Genomic DNA, 17,205 nt, shown 5'->3' on the forward strand with positions numbered 1-17,205 from the left:
TTGTGAATAAGACGATAACCTGCTCTGCTGCGGATATCTGTCGCGTGGGCTCCGCGCTCCGCAATCACCTCGTCCTCCACAAACCCCTCGCGTGTGCACTTCTGCCTCTCCCCGCCCCGGCGAGCCTCTTCCTCCTCCGCCCTGTCCAACAAATTCTCTCATTGCCAACACGCAGCTTTATACCAGCTCTACACCTCGCTGTTCCTAGACTGCTTGGATAAGCTACAGACACAGTAGGCCGATGCAGAAGGTTGAGTTCATTATCTGCGAGGCGGAGACCGAGTCGCAGGATTCTCTCGCCAACGGAGGCAACCGCAGGCAAAAGGTCCGCACCTCTTGCGAGTCGTGCCGAGTAAAGAAGACAAAGTGCGTATTCTTCCTGCTCTCCATATTACTTTATTATTAATGTTCTTGCTTTGCTAATCATCATGCTGAACGCAGATGCGACGGATTGCGACCAACCTGTGGCTACTGCAGCCAGCGACAACTGGAATGCAAGTACGGCGAGGTTCCGATGATGGCTATTCGAACACGGTCGATTTCAGCATTCAGGACGTCGAATTCGCCGGCAAAATCAAAACAGAGCTCAGCTGCTGGAAAGGTGAATAAGCGAAAGGCGTCGGAGATATCAGTTGACGAGTCGCCAGCAGCAGCAACGACGATAGCAAAAGCGGAAGCGGTAAATGCAACAACAGCAACAACAGCACCACCACCACCTCCTCTCGCTCAGACAGCTAGACCTCGACACTCAACTCACACAGAGCCAGTATTCTCCCCCTCCTCGCCATCTCTCTCAGTCTCAGTCCAAAGCAGCGGCGTCTCCGACACCGAAATCACCTCCGCCTCCGGCGGTTCCCCAAAACACGACCACCGCACGATTCTCGACTACGCCGTCAACCAGCGACAGAACCTAGTCGCCTCCGACCCCGTGATCACCACGGCGCTTGGCCGAGGCACACCGAGTCTCTCGACCTTACCCGCGCGACACACTTTGCTGCCGGGAAGTCTGCTGCAGTGGCCAAAGGTGTCGATGTTGACCGTCGAGCGCTACGATTTCTCGCACAGCGTGCTCTCGTACGAGACAAAAGTTCAGTCGGACGCGTTGCCTGACGATCCGGTGGGAGCGCTGAAGACGCTGGATTTGATCGTTCAGGACGAGGAGTTGGCGAGCGCGATATTAGACTCGTTTATGTTGGATTTTTTCGCGTTTTATCCGATTCTCGATCTAGATCAGACGCGGAAGTTGATTAGCAAGTGGCAAGCTGTGAAACGATGTACTTGCACATTGGTTGAGAAATCGCTGCTAGCAATTATCTTTGCACTCGCATGCCAGTCAAAGAATTTAGTTGCCAAGCACCCGCAGCTTCGAGGAACATCCAAAGAACTCTACGAACTCTGCAACTTTTTGCTTCCCTCGGCTCTACGGTTTGCCACCATCGGTGCCGTACAGTTTCTGATCCTGATGTCGGCCTACGAAAGCATGCTTTTCCGGCCAATGGGCTGCTACCGCTTCTACTCGCTCGCGTGGTCGAACCTGCAGATCCTGCTCGGCCGCGACGAGCAGTACCAGATCGGTCTCGAATGGGACCTGAGTCTGCGCGCGTACTGGACGCTCTTTATTCTCGACTCGCAGTTCCGGGCCGAGTTTGAGCTCGCGCCGTTGGGGATCGGCACGCTTGAGTCGGAGATCGAGTTGCCGAGCGGGATTTCGGAGGATGGGTCGTCGCTGGAGAAGTATGGCGGGATCAATATCTGGTATTATTTGTATGCGAGGATATCGAGTCGGCGGCTGCTGAACCGCGTGCATTCGACGCTGTATTCGCAGGATCCGGCGGTGGCGCTGATGAAGCCGGGACTGCTGATTACCACGACCGAAGAGCTGTATTACCAGCTCGAGACGTGGCGTGAGAACCTACCGGAGCAACTACAATTCTCGCTCGACGACGAGGCGGAGGATCTCTTCACGCTTGCTAGAGTTATACGGCAGCAGGGATCTGATAATCTGCAGGACGCGATCTTGGCGGAATACCGCGGGTTCTTGAAGATTCAGTACGATATCACGCGGACGATCTTGCATCGGTTCTATTTGTACTATGTGCTGCACATCTCGGAGCTCTCGCCGCAACAAGACGCACTGGTCGAGAAATGGTTTTACGATAAAGCGCGGCTGTGCGTCGTCGGCGAGATCAACTACAACATCCCACTAATGTTCCTCGAAACCGGCAACATCCTTGCGCTGCCGTCGCATTTCGCGCACAGCGTCGCGCTGATGATGGCATACATGGCCGCCGACGCGCTCGGGTTGGACAGGGCGGATGTCGAGCGCGCGGTGGCGTTGTCGACCAGTCGGATTCGAGAGTATGTGGCGCCGCATATGGGGATTGCGTATGCGATTTTGGAAAGGCTGGATTCGATGTGGGATAAGCTGCGGTGTAGCTGTATCTAGTTTTGAGTCGTCTGTTTTTTTTCTTTTTGGTAATTGGCGTAACTAGTAGGAATCGGATAATTTGGCGTTGAATGCTTGTTTAAATGAAATAATATTCTATTTTTGATAATGACGGTATACCAACTCCTTAATACAAAACAAAAGAGCGCCGCCACTAACTCTTTCGAGCGAGCCCCTTGAGATTCTCCAAATCCTCCAAATCCTCTAAATCCAAGCCCTCGTGAACACTGCCACTGCGCAAATTAAGCTCGAACGCCACGGACGACTCTTCGAGCGTAGCGCCTTTAGTTTCGGGAAACATGAAGAAGACGGTGAGGAATTCAAAGAAGATGATTGCGCAGTAGACGGTGTAGTAGCGCCAGCTGATTGCGCTCATTGCGATCGAGTTGATGTACGCGTTATAGATTCCCGTGCAGGCGCCGGTGAATTGGCCGAGCGAGAGACCCTGTGAGCGGATGTAGTAAGGGAGGACTTCGGTCAGGTAGAGGTAGGGGAGCCCTAGCAGACCGATGTTGTAGGCAAAGTAGTAGAGGAAGATGACGGCCAAGACGCCACGGGCTAGGGCCTTGTCTTGATACTGGCGCTCCTCGTTGAGAGCCGAGAGCACGGTCCAGAGCACGAACGTGAGGAGCATGAGCGAAGTCGAGAGGAGGAGCAGGGTGCGGCGGCCGAACTTGGTGACAGTGTTTATGAGGGCGATGGCGATTACCCAGTTGTAGATGCAGAGGCAGCCGTTGATCATCAGTTGCTCTGAGGCAGAGGAGATGCCGATCGAAGTCAGCACGAGGGAGAGGTAGTAGGATACCAGGCCGTTGCCGGACATTTGCTGCATGAAGGGCATCATGACGGCGATGAATGCGCGGCGCCGGTTTTCGGAAGCGAACAGGACGCCAAAGCCAAGCTTTTTGTTCTCCTTCTCCAGCTCGAGCGTCTGGATGATCTCCGAGAGCTCGTAGTCAACCAGCGGACTGTGCTCGTCGCCATCGGCGTGGAAGGCCACGAGGATCCGGCGCGCCTCGTCTATGCGGTCGTGGAAGATGAGGAACCGGGGCGACTCGGGCAGCCAGTGTACGAGCGCGAGCTGGCAGAGCGGGAAGAACCCCTGCAGGACAGAGGGGATGCGCCATGACCACTGGTTGGAGTCACCCATCCAGTAGGTACCGTAGGTGACCCAGGCCGCGAGGGTGGCGCCACCATACCACATGATGTTGTAGGCGGTCGTCATCGCCGCACGGTGAGTCGGGTACGAGAGTTCGGACAGCAGCGAGGGCGATGAGATGATTGCGATGCTGGAGCCGACGCCGATGAGCACGCGCGCGGCGAGGAACATGCCGTAGCTCTGGGACGCAGCCTGGATCGCGGACGCGGCGGCGGCGATGAGCGCGCCGACGAGGATGCCTCGCTTGCGACCCCATCGGTCGGCGATGTAGCCACCAGGGAACACGCCGAGGATGGTCCCGTAGGTAGGACCGCAGGAAAGATGGCCGAGTCTGTAGCCGGAAGGATGGTCAAAGTATTCTGCCCACTGCGTCTGGCTCTGTAGGCCGTTGAGCATCGACGAGTCGAAGCCGGTTGCGGAGGACGAGAGGATAGGCACGAGCAGGAGGAAGTTGAGCCAGAGAAGCGAGCGGGTGTAATACCACGGCCGCGAGTGGTGTGGAATCACGTCGTCGAGCGTGGGAGGGCCGTCGGCATGTTCCTGGTGACTGTCGACAGCAAAATCTTCTTTTGTGTCCGAGAGATTCATTGTGTTCCTACCCTATCGGGAGCGCGGGCACGAGAACAATGATGGATTGTGACTTAGACGTAAGCAGCGTCACCGTGGGATAGCAAAACAGCTTGCGGGTGTGTTACCGTGTTCCGGGATCCGGGGGAGTATGCGCATGTGGGGGGAGGCGGGAGCCATGCCGGGAAGTGCTCGAGAGCGGGTGTCCTGAGCTCAGGTGCAGCAGAGGCAGTTGCGGGGCGGGAGGGACGCGGGGAGGGCCAGCCCCGGAACGGAACAATTTAGACTTCCGGATGCACGACACGAAGTCCCGCGATCAGCGTTGGTTGAGTGATGATGGTTTTGATGCTATTGTTAATATCTGGTTATATCAAAGTCATATATCGACTTCTATTTGCAAATACAGACAATGGCAGAGAAGAAGGGCTGCTTTCCCGTAGAGGGAGGAGGAACAGAGTTTTGAAAAATCTGTCGTGCCTAACCCTAATCAGGAAACTCCACCGGAGCCGCTGCAGACTAATACGGAAGCTGGCTGTTAGCTGTTAGCTGTGAGCAGAGGACGAAGGAGAGTCGGTGTGGGGTGTTTGAAGGTGGATGAGATGAGGAAGGTGCTGCGAGTAACAGATGACGACGGATAGCGGATGATAACTACAGACAGAGACTTGAACGCAAACACAAATACAAACAATAAACAACCAAAGCAACTGCTCAAGCAAAGCTGAAGACGATGAATCCAGGCTGTTCTCGCCTGCCGTTGCTGCTGTGCTGCTGCTGCTGTTCATGCGGGGAACGCGCAAACAGCTGACTAATCACCCTCGCCAAGGTCGATAGATTGCGCTGACATCGCTTAAGCTGCTCGTACCTCTCACAGCGCGGCGGGCGTCATTCCCGATTCGACGCGGAGTCCGCTCAGCTCGCGGCGTTGCGGGCCGTCGTTGCGAGGCCGGGCTCAGCTCTGATCTTTATATGCTTTTCGGCCGCCCGGACTTCTCCTCCTCTGCTTCTTCTTGAGAACTTCTGCTTCTTGCTCAATCACCTACTCTTCTTCTCCCGCAATGGCTCCTTTCTCGAAACTGAACGTCGAGGAGACCCTCGAGCAGCTCACCACTGCTGAAAAGACCGGCTTGATTTCAGGTACTGAGCCTTGACTCTTATCGTCCTCCGCTTTGATCCAACCCTCCGGTCGAGATCCCACCCCTCTCCATCCACTCAATTGCTAACCTCTCCCTCTCCTCTTCAGGCATCGATTTCTGGCACACATTCCCCGTCCCCCGCCTCGGAATCCCATCGCTGCGCTTCTCCGATGGCCCTAACGGCGTCCGCGGCACCCGCTTCTTCAACGGTATCCCCGCCGCCTGCTTCCCCTGCGGCACCGGCCTCGGCGCGACCTTCGACGTCGAGCTCCTCGAGGAGGTCGGCCGCATGATGGGCAAGGAGGCCAAGGCCAAGGGCGCCCACGTCATCCTCGGTCCTACCATCAACATGCAGCGATCTCCGCTCGGCGGCAGAGGCTTCGAGTCCTTCTCCGAGGACCCTGTCTTGGCCGGCTTCGCTGCCGCCGCTGTCATCAACGGCATCCAGACCACCGGCGTCGTCGCCACAATCAAGCACTACGTCGGCAACGACCAGGAGCACGACCGTATGGCCGTCAACTCGATCGTCACCGACCGCGCCATGCGCGAGATCTACCTCAAGCCCTTCCAGCTCGCCATCCGCGATTCCACCCCCAAGGCGCTCATGACCGCCTACAACAAAGTCAACGGCACGCACGTCAGCGAGTCGAGCTTCTACCTCGACGACGTGCTTCGAAAGGAGTGGGGCTTCGAGGGCTTGATCATGAGTGACTGGTACGGCGTCTACTCGACCTCCGAGTCCGTCAACGCCGGTCTCGACATCGACATGCCTGGCGCGACCAGCTTCCGCGGTCCGTTGATCGGTCGCGCGATCGGCGCCCGCAAGATCAAGCCATCGACTCTTGACGCGCGCGTGCGCAAGGTTCTCGAGCTCGTCAACGCGTGCACCGAGTCCGGCGTCGAAGAGAACGCGCACGAAGGCACAAACGACACGCCCGAGACCACCGCTCTCCTGCGCAAGGTCGCCGCCGAGTCGGTCGTGCTGCTCAAGAACGACTCCGGAATCCTGCCCCTGAGCAAGACCAAGACCACCGCCGTCATCGGCCCTAACGCCAAGGTCGCCACTTTCTGCGGCGGTGGCTCGGCCTCGCTTCTGCCGTACAACGCCGTCACTCCATTCGAAGGTATCGCCGCCAAACTCGCGACGCCGCCCACCTACGCTGAAGGCTGCACCGCGTTCAAGACGACGCCTGTTATCGGTGCGTACACCACCTCTCCTTCAGGCAAGCCCGGTCTGCAGATGAAGTTCTACATCGAGCCCGAGACGGTCACCGACCGCGAGGAAATCGACTGCATGGATCTGCAGAACGCAAACATCATGCTGATGGACTACGCCAACGAAAAGATCCTGCCCAACTCGCCCTACTACGCTGTCATCACCGCGCACTTCGTCCCCGAGGTTTCGTCCGAGTACGAGTTTGGCGTGAGCGTGTTTGGCACCGCGAAGCTGTACATCGACGACAAGCTCGTCGTCGACAACGCGACCAACCAGCGCGCTGGCGACAGTTTCTTTGGCTCGGGATCAGCCGAGGAGCGCGGCTCTGTCTTCCTCAACGCGGGACAAGAGTACGTCATCAAGGTCACCTTCGGCAGTGGTATCACCAGCAAGCTGATGGAGAACGCGACGCTGCTGCTCGGCGGCGGTCTGCGCGTCGGAATCGTGCAAAAGTACTCGATCGAAGACGGAATCGCGAGCGCGGTCGCGGCCGCAAAGGCCGCCGACCAGGTCGTGCTCTCGATCGGTCTCAACAACGACTGGGAGTCCGAGGGATACGACCGCTACAACATGGATCTGCCCGGCGCGACCAACCAGCTCGTCGAGGCCGTGCTGGCCGCGAACTCCAACACCGTCATCATTCTGCAGTCCGGTACGCCTGTTGAGATGCCGTGGATCGAGAAGAGCAAGGCGCTCATGCACGCCTGGTACGGCGGTAACGAGACCGGTAACGGAATCGCCGACGTGCTGTTTGGCGACTTCAACCCCTCTGGCAAGCTCCCGCTCACGTTCCCGATCAAGGTCGAGGACAACCCGGCGTTCCTCAACTTCCGCTCCGAAAACGGCCGCGTGCTGTACGGCGAGGACGTCTACATCGGCTACCGCTACTACGAGTTTGCCCGCAAGAACGTGCTCTTCCCCTTTGGCTACGGTCTCTCGTACTCGACCTTCTCCGTCTCCGAGCCCAGCTTCACCATCGCCGACGCGGCCGCCAAGCCGACCTCCGCCGCCGACCTCGGCACGTTGACCCTCACCGCGACCGTCACAAACACCTCCGGCCCCGCCGGCGCTGAAGTCGTGCAGCTCTACGTGTCCGAGTCGAGCCCGATCGTGAACCGACCGGTGAAGGAGCTCAAGGGTTTCGCGCGCGTGTACCTCGAGCCGGGCGAGAGCAAGACGGTGACGGTCAGCGTCAGCGTCAAGGAGGCGACCGCGTACTGGGACGAGGTCGAGGACGCGTGGATCGCGCAGAAGGATACGTACACTGTCTCTGTTGGCGTTGCGTCGTCGACGGTTGAGAAGGTGGGCGAGTTTGAGGTCGCGAAGACTTTGCACTGGAAGGGATTGTGATTTGACTGAAGATGTTATCAAAAATCGTATTCATAGGGAATAATATTTACATAAAAGTTAAGTATCTATGCGTGGCAGCGTACTAATACATAAACCGAAGAGAACCAAAAAAAGAATGACCATGACCGTACAGAACAAAATAACCTGTGAATACAATGAAAACCACAACAAACACAAAAACAAAAGCCTTTTTGTAGGAAAGATTGAATAGGTAGATACGTTTTAGAGTACATACATGAAACCAAAACATGACAAAAACCAACTCCATGATATAAAAAAAAAACAAGATGATAGGTTAACTCAAGCATTCCTCTGCTGCTCCTTAAACGCAGCAATAGCAGCCTCCCACCTCTTCCGCGCCGCCACGCGATCCTTCCGGATCGCGGCAAGATCCGCCTCGGACGTCCACCCGCTCTCCTCCAGCCTGCTCTCCGTCGCCTCAAAAGCTTGGTCCTCGACCCGCATGTTTTCGTACAATTGCGCGAGGTCTTCGTCCGCGGTCGTGAGCGAGGTGCTGGCGGAGGTGGGGCCTGAGGTCGGGCGGGAAGTGGTTTGTGTTGCTGTTGTTGTTGTTGCGGTAGGAGTTGATGGGTCGGCGGATTGTTGGGAAAGTGGGAGGGTGCCTGTTCCTGCCAGCGCGGCTTCCTGTAGCCGTAGCTGGACCTGCAACCGGGTATGCAGCTGCTGCGCTTGCAGAAGGGATGACGTGTCCGTCGTGATAGACGACGCGCGCGCCGCTGATGCCGCGCCGGTAGGCGTCGATGCGGTCGTCATGCCCGCACTACTCGTCTCGCTCAGACTCTCAGCATGCGTCTGTATCGGCGTCGGCGACAGCGGCGTCGGGATATCGCACAATTCCGGCACGATCGACGCTCGACTGCCTGCCAACGGCGAAGGCGGTATCGGCGGCGACGAAGACATGATTGCAGACATCGCTGCCGAAGCAGCCAGCACGCCCGGGCTTACTGTTGACTGTGAAGGGTACCCCGCGACGTGGGTGTGTGTGTGCGGGGTTGAGGCCGAGGTCGTGATGATTGGTGAGGATTGCTGTGAGAGATGGGTTGGCGAGTTTGGCATGCGGTGGGTCGGGTCTGTCGGCGGCAGGATGGGCGAGTTGCGCTTTCCGGGCGGTGTGGCGATGACGGAGCCTGCGGCTGTGGATGAGGTAGTCGTCGTCGGGTTTGATGAAGGAGTAGTAGCGCTCGTCGCTGGGTTGATGGGCGCGCTGCTGCCGTCGAATTCGAGGTTCGTATTTGACGCGATATCGATATCAAAGTACCCGTCCGGGTTCTTTGTCTGCGACAACGGCGTCACTGCCGACGCCGACGCCGACGCAGCAGCGAACGGCGAGGACGTCGACGGCGAGGTCATCGAGAGCGACATCGACGAGAGCGAGATGGGCGCCGACATGCGGCGTTTGATGCCCGCGCGGATTTTGGCCGGCACCATTTTTTTGAAGATAGATTTGCTGAGTTGTGCAGGGGACGAGGCGGACGAAGATGAGGCGGATGCGGGGGTCGAGGATGGTGGGAGGGCGGAGTCTGGGCTGGCGAGGTCGCCGCCTGAGCCGGCAGAGTCTGGTGGGCAGGCGGCAGCAGAGGCAGATGCGGTCGAGGAGGATGCGGTGTGGTGCGAGGACGAAGCCAGGCGGTCGTCTGAAAAAGCTTCAGGGTCGAGAAAAAAGGACTCGCCTGCAACGCCACTCGTAGGATGTCTCATGAGGAGCGAGGCAGCGGCGGCGACCGAGACGTCGTCGTCTTTGTCGTCGATGATGGTATCGATGAGTTCGCCGGTCGGGGTATCAGAGTAGTCGAGGTCGCAGCTGCAGGACTTTGTCTTCACTGGCCGGTTTTGGGGCGCAAACTCTTCAGGGGGGGTCATCATTTGCGATTGCTGGTGATGCTGGTAAATTGACGCCAGATGAGCCTGGTACTGCTGCTGCTGCTGCTGAAGCTGCTGCTGCGAGAGCGTCTGCTGATGCGATTGCAGGAGCTGGAAGGACGACGCCGACGAGCCGTACGAGACAGAATGGGACTGCTGCCGCCGCGGAGCCTCTCGCGCGACACCGGCCGGAGATGTAGGGATGACGGGGGCGGCGGTGGGGAAGTATGACGGCGAAGGCGAGGGCGATGGCGGAGTGCGCGCCGAGCGAGCGGCGGCAGGAGCAGAGGAGGCAGGGTCGGCCGGGTCCGCGAACGCGAACGCGAGGCTGACCGGCCGACGCTTGCGCAGGGCCGCGTCCGACATGCGGGAGCGAGGGAGGGAGGATGGGGTGAGGAGGGTGTGGTGATGCGGGCGAGAGAGGCGGCGGAGGAGGCTGATGATGATGATATTGCGAGGAAGAGGAAGCCGCCGAGAAAAAGGAAATTTTGTCAGGCGGTGGCTGAATTAGGCGCGCGGTGAGCGAATGCGGGCGGAGGGCGCTAAATGTGCACTGGTCTGGCCGCAGCGACAGCACCTTATCAACCTTCTTTGCTGCCGCGAGGATGTTCTTAGGCGGTGATAGAAGAGTTGGAGGAGTCAGAAAAGAGGCTAGAAAAGCAATTGAGCTGCAGCAGTGTCTGAATGTCTTTCAAGCCTCTTTTCTTTGTTCGTGGAGCAGCAGGGCGACCAGGCAGATGGAGCCCACGCGGCCTCGCCAACGGTCCCACGTGCCAGGGAAGCAGCCGTACGCAGGCCAGGCCCTGTTCCCTGCGTACGAAGGGTCCGATATCTGATTGATAGTTATCTGGCTTTCTACATTGTTGTTCATCTGCTGTTTCTGCTGTTCTTCTGCAAATACAATCAACTGACGATGTCTACAGTTCTCTCCAACAGCTGCTGCCCTCACGTCACTCGGTCTTCTCTGCACTTAGTTTATGGTTAATGCTGCTGCTGCGCCGCTGCAGGGCGGACTTGACTCTGAGCCGCTATCGCCTCCACCATCAAAGTATGCTATTTTCTCTATTGTACTCTTGCTATGCGACAACTTGCTCACTTGCTTTCTCTTCCCCGCCTAATCCGTCAGACTCTTGGCCAAGTTCTCAAGACCTTGCAGCGCATCGCCAAAGCTCTTGCTCTCAATCGAACTGCGGCGCCCGTTGACGTAATGCATCGCCTCCTCGTAGCTGACCGGCAACACCGACACCGTCTTGTTCTCCACGAAATACGTATACGTAAACGAGCCCGAGTCCTCCGCCGTGCCGTGCTCGATATCCCGCACCGTCGAGTCCACGCGCACCTGCACAAACGTACCCGCCGGCGAGCCCGTAGGCGACTTGGGCTTGTGCTGCGTGTACGCCACCGACGCCGTCAGGTAGAGCACCGAGCCGACCGGCACCGGCGACCGGAACGTGGTCTGGTCAAGCGAGATAAAGTGAGGCGTGCCGTGAGAAAACGCCGCCGCGCAGCAGTACGCAAGCTCGAACGTCTGCCGCAGCAGGTAGCCGCCAAAGATCATGTAGCTGTGTCGGTTGCGGTACTGCGGCTGCATCAGCGTCGTCGACCGCATCTCGGTCTCGTGCATCTTCACCACTCCCGCCGGCAACTCGAGCCCCGAGTTCGGGTCCTCGTAGGCCTTCTGCCGCAGCCACATCGCGTGGATGATCTCGGCTTCCTCGCTGTTTGGCGGCGAGGTCAGCAGCCCGCCGACCTTGGCCGCGCGCTTCTTCGCCGCATTGTACTGCTCCGCGCGGTCAAAGATCTGCTTCTCGGAATCGTTCCGGCACACGAGATGGTTGATAGGGAAGCTCTTGCCCGTGATCGGGTGCCGCGCGACAAAGGTAAAGTTCGCGACCAAAAATGTCTCGTTGTCGAGGATCGTGCGCGCCTTGATCGTGATCTCCATCGACGACCGACCCGTCCAGGTCACGTTTCCGCAGAGCTCGATGTCAGACAAGACAGTCAGTCGCTTCAGCAGACTGATTCTGTCGACCGACGCGGTCACGATCGTCGGATCGGCCGGCGCGCAGTGCTTGTACGCAATAACGCCCGCCAGCGCATCCAAATCCTGGAAGATCTGTCCGATTCTAGAAGATTGAGACTTTAGCAAACATCGCCGAGTAAGGAACAAAACAAATCACAAGTATCAGTACCTCAACCGACCAGTCGAATTAACATAAGCATCTAAAAGCCACGGATCCTCCTTAAACGGCAACGTGATTGTCGTATAACTGTCGTCCATCGAGCGCTCCTCGATCACCGGCGGCTCGTTCGAGTTTGCGACCAGCTTCGACACGCTCGCGGGCCGGCCTTCCTCGCGCGCGTGCAGGGCATCGAGCCAGGTGACGGTTCGGCGCATCGGCGATGCGGGAGAACGGTTCACTTGGGGAATGAACGTGCGCTTGCTCGCCAGAGGGGTGAGCGGACGCGATCGCGCAAGCGACTGCAGAGCGCGGCGAAGGGTTTGCTTACTGCTGAGCATCTTTGTAGTATGATATGATATTAGACTGTGGTGATGTCAGTACGATGTAAATCGATGAGGAGGGGTAGATAGACCTCTAATACCTTTAATACGATTATCACCAGCACCAACAATGCAATATCCAATCAACTGAATCAACTAAATATCACCGATCCTAATTCTCTTTCACACACAGGCAGGGATCAAGAATCAAGAATCAAGAAACAAGAAAAAGCCAGGCTTATAAAGGCAGGTGGGATGAGTCCGTGTTCTCTTCCGGCGCCGACGATGCCGAAACTGGCAGCGAGCCACGCTGAGCTAAGCGGCAGGGCGCGGATGTCCGCCAGCCGATGGGCGTCGGATGCGTGTTTCTCTCGTTTTTCTGCTTGATTTACATCTACGATGATGGTAATGTATGTGATTTATGAGAAGCTAGCAATAAATGAACAAGCAAAACACCCTGAAGAGGCAGCGAATATGCAGTTTCATCTCGGCTCATTACGCAATGGCCAATGACAGACTTCCTATATCCAAATCAGCCCTGATCACGTGAACTTGCCTCGTGATAATCGCCGACGACGGTGCCTGTGCGGAGCAGATCATCCACACAATGCAAACAAATGCTGATGGTAGGTATTGATTGTATTTATGTAGATATAGTATATAGATATAACAGATACAAGAGAAAGATATAAACAAAACGCAAAACTCCCCTGTCCAACCATGCCCTGCCCATCACCATCTCATCTCATCTCATCTCATTGACATCAACTAAAACCCCTCCTCCTCGGCATTGGAAACAAAAGTACAGTCCGAAGCAACGGACGAGACCGACTCTGAGCGCGGTCGCAGCTCGCCCGCGTCGAGCGGCAATGACTGATCCTCAATAATGACGGTGTCGCTGGTCTCGGACGACAGCACGAGGAAGGACTGCTGCGTGGTCGCCGCGGCGGTGTCGGCTGCTGTGGGCGACGAGAGTGGGAGGAAGGAGGGCTGGGTGGTGACAGATTCTTGGATCATTGTGCGAGTACTGTGAGAGCGTGTGTAGATCAGACGAGGCAGCAGCAGCAGCAGCAGCGGCAGCAGCAGGCTTTATACACACAAACAATAAACACACATCATCCCACGTGGGGAAACCATTCCACTCCATCTGCCCGACGAGCCTCGTCGCTCGCTCTCGGACTGTTTCCGTCGCGAGCGTTGGTCCGCCCACTGCCGCGGTCTGGCGTCGCCTCTCCCCAGACTTTGGCTTTCGCTTTCGCGTCTTCCCCGCCAGACTCCCGACTTCCCTTCGTCCACCGCCCTTTGTTTTAATTGTCTGACGTCATCTACACCTTCCATTCCATCACCATTCAACCGAGCGAAAGTTCTATAATCTATATATTTATTCCACTGCTAGACAAGACAAGACAAAGCAATAACCACCCCTACACACTGATAGGCGGCGCCGTCGCCGTCGTCGTCACCACCGACGCTGCGTTCGTGCTCGACCCCTGCCCGCTGATATTCACCGGAATGAACCGTTTCGGCAACGACACCCTGCCAAAGTTATCCGTAAACTTCTTCGTCACCACGTCCATGTCGATATGGCTCGTCAGCGCCTTGCGCGGCATGCACGAAATGCAGTGCTTCGAGTCCAAGTGGATGTCCAGCGGATCCCCGCAATGACACCCGGACGACAACGACACCCGCACCGCGTACTTCCTGTCCGACCCGCTCTCGGACTCAAACAGCTCAAACACAATCTGCGTCAGGTAATCCAGCTCTGGCACCGCGTTCCGCGACATCTTGGTTGGTATCCCGCACTCGTAAATCATATTCAGCAGCGTATAGATATGCGATTCTACAGTCGTAGTTAGCATTCTCTCACATCTCTTTCTTCTTTACTGCACTCAACTCTTTTACTGCACTCACCTTTGGTAAAATATGCAAAGCACGCCCCCGAATCCGCCTCCTTCACCTGATCCAGATCCGCAAGAATCTGCTTCACAAGCGGCAGACTCGTCAGCAACCCAATATCGAGCTTCTCGTCATCCGAAATTCCATATTCCTGTGGACAAATGTAGCTGCAAGAAAATAATAATAAACATTAGCCTTTGTCTCTTATTTTGTTTTCTGGGCACAAAAAAGAAAAGAAACTCACTCAAACAAAACCTTCGTCAGCCGGTACAACTCGCGAAGCTTGATAAACTTCTCGTCCTGGAACTTATCCTTCGGCGGCGTCCCGTTCCCGGCGCCCCCTGACGGCTTGCGACTCAGAAACTCGTCGCCGCCAATCAACGGCGATCCTCTCATACTCGACGACGGCGCGGTCCCGGCCGCCGCCGCAGCTGCAGCTGCAGCCGTGGTCGTCGTAGGCGAAGGCGCGGACTGGGAGGACGATGCAGAGACTGATGACGCGGACGAGATCGATCCCGAGACCTCAGAGATCAACGCCTTGCTTGCCTCGCACGGCGTCAGTTCGCCGTCCAGACCCTCGGACGGCAAAAACACATTCTCGAGAAACTGCCGGTTGTGGAGCGCGTCGTACTTCATCGTATCGTACAGCTCCGAGATCTTGGACGGATCAACTTTCTCGACCGTCGTGAACTCGCCAAACAGCTTGTCCCACCGCTCCTTGAACAGCATCGGATCCTCGCCGCAGCACCACCGCGACTGGAACGCGTTCACGTCCCGGAACTTGAAGTTCGCCTCCATCACCTTCCGGTGGAAATTCATCAGCTCGACGACCGCCTGGATCACGACACTCGGCTCAGGCATCTTCTCCGGCCACGTAAACTGCGGCGGCGGCTTCAATCCTTTACGCAGCAGCGGCTTGATTTTCTTCTTCACCTTGTCCATCAGATCCTTGGCCGCGTTGCTATCGTCCAGCAAATCCTTGCGGATCGTCAAAAACGACGGATCGAGATCCTTCTTGTCCAAAAACGACGCGCACCAAATCTGCGCGCTCGTCGCAACCCGCCTCTCGGAGCTCGTATACACCTTCACGTTATCAAGCACTTCCTTGTTCATCAGCAGCACGTCCTTGCGCATCTGATCCCCCAGATCCTGCGACTGGTACCGCGCCGAGTGCGTCGGCTCCCCGCCCCACTTGATAATCAGCTGCACTTTCTCGACCTCCATCTCCTCGCTCAGCACGGGCTTGATCTGCACTTTTGTCCCCGCAAAACTCATCTTGCGGTCCAGCGCGTGCGCGAGCTGCGCAAGCTTCCCCGCGTCCTCGATCTTCTCGACCTGCGCCTTCTTCGTCGCCTCGAGCACTTCCATCAACGGCTCGATGCCCCGGATAATCACCTCCTCCTTGTGCTCTTTCAGCAGCGCGATAAACGTCTGCGAGTAAAACGAAAACTTGAGCTTTTGCTTCGGCGTGCGGTCCGCGTGGCGAATCACGTACACCATCCCCTTCAACTTCCAGCTCTGCTTCTGCTCCGCGGGCTTCGGCGCCGCCAACGACGCCGGCAGCCGCTTCTGGCTATCCCGCACCGCCATAAAGATCTCGCGGAGCACTTTCGACGCTTGCTCGTAGTACTGCTGGTTCTCCTTCACGAACGAGAACCCGTTCACGTCGATCACGTACGACCGCCCGTTCACGCGCAGCAGGTCGAAGCCGCAGATCGCCTGGTCGAACGCGAGCGCGATGTTGCGCGCCATGTTCTTCTCCTCCGCCGTCAGCTGCGTCACGAACCTGATCTCTTTGCCAAACGTGTTGCGGCGCACTAAGCCGTCGACCACCGGCGACTTGCGCGTCTCGGCGTGGCAGTAGTTCGGGCCGACAGTGTACGCCTTGACGTCCTCGTAGTTGTCGGTGTCCATGAACTTCTCGTAGATGAAACTTCCCTCGGTCCGCGGCGACGACAGCGTCGGATCAAACTCAGACGACTTGTTGCCCACCTTGCGGAACAGCTTACGACCGCCCCCGCCCTGCGACGAGTGGTAGTAAATGTAGATATTGTGGTCCTCGCCGTTCACAGGCTTCTCCACATACGGCTTCTTGAGCGTCTTGCCGTCAACCCAGAGCGTGTCGGCGTCGAGCATCTTCCAAGGCGGAGCGGCTCCGCGCTTGATATTCACGCCTTGCTCCTCCATGCGCTTCTCGAGCACCGAATCAACCTTCGGTCCGCCGTCACGGCTGATCTCGAGCCGCGAGGGGGTCGGCACATGGATGCTGTCGAGCACGTCGAGCACGAGTCGTCGGTCCCAGAGCAGTTTCTGCGACTCGAGATCGTTGACGAGATACGGCTTGCGCAGCTTGGCGTACTGGATCGCTTTGTCGAGCGGGAAACCGGTCGAGAAGAAGGAAATCAAGAAATCGCACGTCGGCCAGTTCTCGACGTCTTCGTCCAGGATGACCTTGTCGCCGAAAATCACAATCTCAAACATGCCGTCCGAAATCAGCCGGTTGAGAATCAGCCGGCACGGCTTGCTCCGTGCTTTCGCGTCCATCGCACACACGCCAATAGTGCCGTACTTCTCCACCGGCGTCGGCGGGCCCTGCATGAAGGTAGATCCCATGGCGGGCGGAGGCAGGTTGAAGTTTGAATCGCGCGAGATGGTTTTGGTCAGCGTGAGACTGAAGGCAGAGCTCATGCGGGAGGGCGAGTCCGTGGCGCGGTCTGAGGCCGCGGGCGAGGACGAGCGAGAGGATTTGGCGGGCGAGGAGGAGGAGACGGGGAAGCTCGAGGCGGTGTTGAGCTTTGGGGTCGACATCCTCTGTATCTAAGAAGCTGCTGTGTTTGTAGAAGCAGCAGATGAAGAGAAGCAGAGACAGAATAGAAACAAACAAGAGAATTGAGACGAGAAAGAGCAGCGCAGGTCAACGGTGGAGGCAAAAGTTACTCGCTCGTCGTCCATTCATCTGGTCACAATCTTCCCACGCGTCCTTCTTCGAGAGAAGATTTAATGCTTATTATTAAGTGCTTAGTAAGATTAATAACCTTAATTGCCGGTTGGGAG

The 17,205-nt window shown here is 57.2% G+C and overlaps 6 protein-coding genes across 6 annotated transcripts; 2 read left to right on the plus strand and 4 right to left on the minus strand.

Annotated features, from left to right (window-relative positions):
- The first annotated feature begins 103 nt into the window (after nt 1-103).
- On the plus strand, nt 104-2,571 carry BZA70DRAFT_282194 (uncharacterized protein). The gene is made up of 2 exons (XM_064913241.1): nt 104-366; nt 442-2,571. Exons 1-2 carry the CDS (start codon nt 242-244, stop codon nt 2,444-2,446), a joined length of 2,130 nt encoding a protein of 709 aa, XP_064766867.1. The 5' UTR covers nt 104-241; the 3' UTR covers nt 2,447-2,571.
- Nucleotides 2,572-4,588, minus strand: BZA70DRAFT_282196 (general substrate transporter). The gene has a single exon (XM_064913242.1). It carries the CDS (start codon nt 4,191-4,193, stop codon nt 2,601-2,603), a length of 1,593 nt encoding a protein of 530 aa, XP_064766868.1. The 5' UTR covers nt 4,194-4,588; the 3' UTR covers nt 2,572-2,600.
- A 534-nt stretch (nt 4,589-5,122) lies between these two features.
- Nucleotides 5,123-7,926, plus strand: BZA70DRAFT_259554 (putative beta-glucosidase). The gene is made up of 2 exons (XM_064910859.1): nt 5,123-5,306; nt 5,413-7,926. Exons 1-2 carry the CDS (start codon nt 5,228-5,230, stop codon nt 7,869-7,871), a joined length of 2,538 nt encoding a protein of 845 aa, XP_064766869.1. The 5' UTR covers nt 5,123-5,227; the 3' UTR covers nt 7,872-7,926.
- A 95-nt stretch (nt 7,927-8,021) lies between these two features.
- BZA70DRAFT_62217 (uncharacterized protein) lies at nt 8,022-10,238 on the minus strand. Its single transcript, XM_064915262.1, has one exon. It carries the CDS (start codon nt 10,116-10,118, stop codon nt 8,172-8,174), a length of 1,947 nt encoding a protein of 648 aa, XP_064766870.1. The 5' UTR covers nt 10,119-10,238; the 3' UTR covers nt 8,022-8,171.
- Nucleotides 10,239-10,727: 489 nt separating this feature from the next.
- BZA70DRAFT_62236 (HotDog domain-containing protein) lies at nt 10,728-12,745 on the minus strand. The gene is made up of 3 exons (XM_064915263.1): nt 12,357-12,745; nt 11,945-12,273; nt 10,728-11,878 (listed from the first exon to the last, which is right to left on the minus strand). The coding sequence occupies exons 2-3, from the start codon at nt 12,271-12,273 to the stop codon at nt 10,867-10,869; spliced, it is 1,341 nt and encodes a 446-aa protein (XP_064766871.1). The 5' UTR covers nt 12,357-12,745; the 3' UTR covers nt 10,728-10,866.
- Nucleotides 12,746-13,252: 507 nt separating this feature from the next.
- BZA70DRAFT_282203 (histidine phosphatase superfamily-domain-containing protein) lies at nt 13,253-17,088 on the minus strand. Its single transcript, XM_064913243.1, has 3 exons — nt 14,396-17,088; nt 14,167-14,318; nt 13,253-14,095 (listed from the first exon to the last, which is right to left on the minus strand). The coding sequence occupies exons 1-3, from the start codon at nt 16,957-16,959 to the stop codon at nt 13,680-13,682; spliced, it is 3,132 nt and encodes a 1,043-aa protein (XP_064766872.1). The 5' UTR covers nt 16,960-17,088; the 3' UTR covers nt 13,253-13,679.
- Between the last annotated feature and the right edge of the window lie 117 nt (nt 17,089-17,205).

This window comes from Myxozyma melibiosi (genome assembly GCF_037950935.1).
Source record: "Myxozyma melibiosi strain Phaff 52-87 chromosome Unknown BZA70scaffold_10, whole genome shotgun sequence".
Classification (NCBI taxonomy): Eukaryota; Fungi; Ascomycota; class Lipomycetes; order Lipomycetales; family Lipomycetaceae; genus Myxozyma; species Myxozyma melibiosi.

Coding starts and splice junctions, on each gene's coding strand:
- BZA70DRAFT_282194 (XM_064913241.1), top strand. CDS start 242: ATGCAGAAGGTTGAGTTCATTATCTGCGAGGCGGAGACCGAGTCGCAG. Junction 367..441: donor TGCCGAGTAAAGAAGACAAA/GTGCGTATTCTT, acceptor TGCTGAACGCAG/ATGCGACGGATTGCGACCAA.
- BZA70DRAFT_282196 (XM_064913242.1), bottom strand. CDS start 4,193: ATGAATCTCTCGGACACAAAAGAAGATTTTGCTGTCGACAGTCACCAG.
- BZA70DRAFT_259554 (XM_064910859.1), top strand. CDS start 5,228: ATGGCTCCTTTCTCGAAACTGAACGTCGAGGAGACCCTCGAGCAGCTC. Junction 5,307..5,412: donor AAAGACCGGCTTGATTTCAG/GTACTGAGCCTT, acceptor TCTCCTCTTCAG/GCATCGATTTCTGGCACACA.
- BZA70DRAFT_62217 (XM_064915262.1), bottom strand. CDS start 10,118: ATGTCGGACGCGGCCCTGCGCAAGCGTCGGCCGGTCAGCCTCGCGTTC.
- BZA70DRAFT_62236 (XM_064915263.1), bottom strand. CDS start 12,273: ATGCTCAGCAGTAAGCAAACCCTTCGCCGCGCTCTGCAGTCGCTTGCG. Junction 11,879..11,944: donor AATTCGACTGGTCGGTTGAG/GTACTGATACTT, acceptor TCAATCTTCTAG/AATCGGACAGATCTTCCAGG.
- BZA70DRAFT_282203 (XM_064913243.1), bottom strand. CDS start 16,959: ATGTCGACCCCAAAGCTCAACACCGCCTCGAGCTTCCCCGTCTCCTCC. Junction 14,319..14,395: donor CTGACGAAGGTTTTGTTTGA/GTGAGTTTCTTT, acceptor ATTTTCTTGCAG/CTACATTTGTCCACAGGAAT. Junction 14,096..14,166: donor CTTTGCATATTTTACCAAAG/GTGAGTGCAGTA, acceptor CTACGACTGTAG/AATCGCATATCTATACGCTG.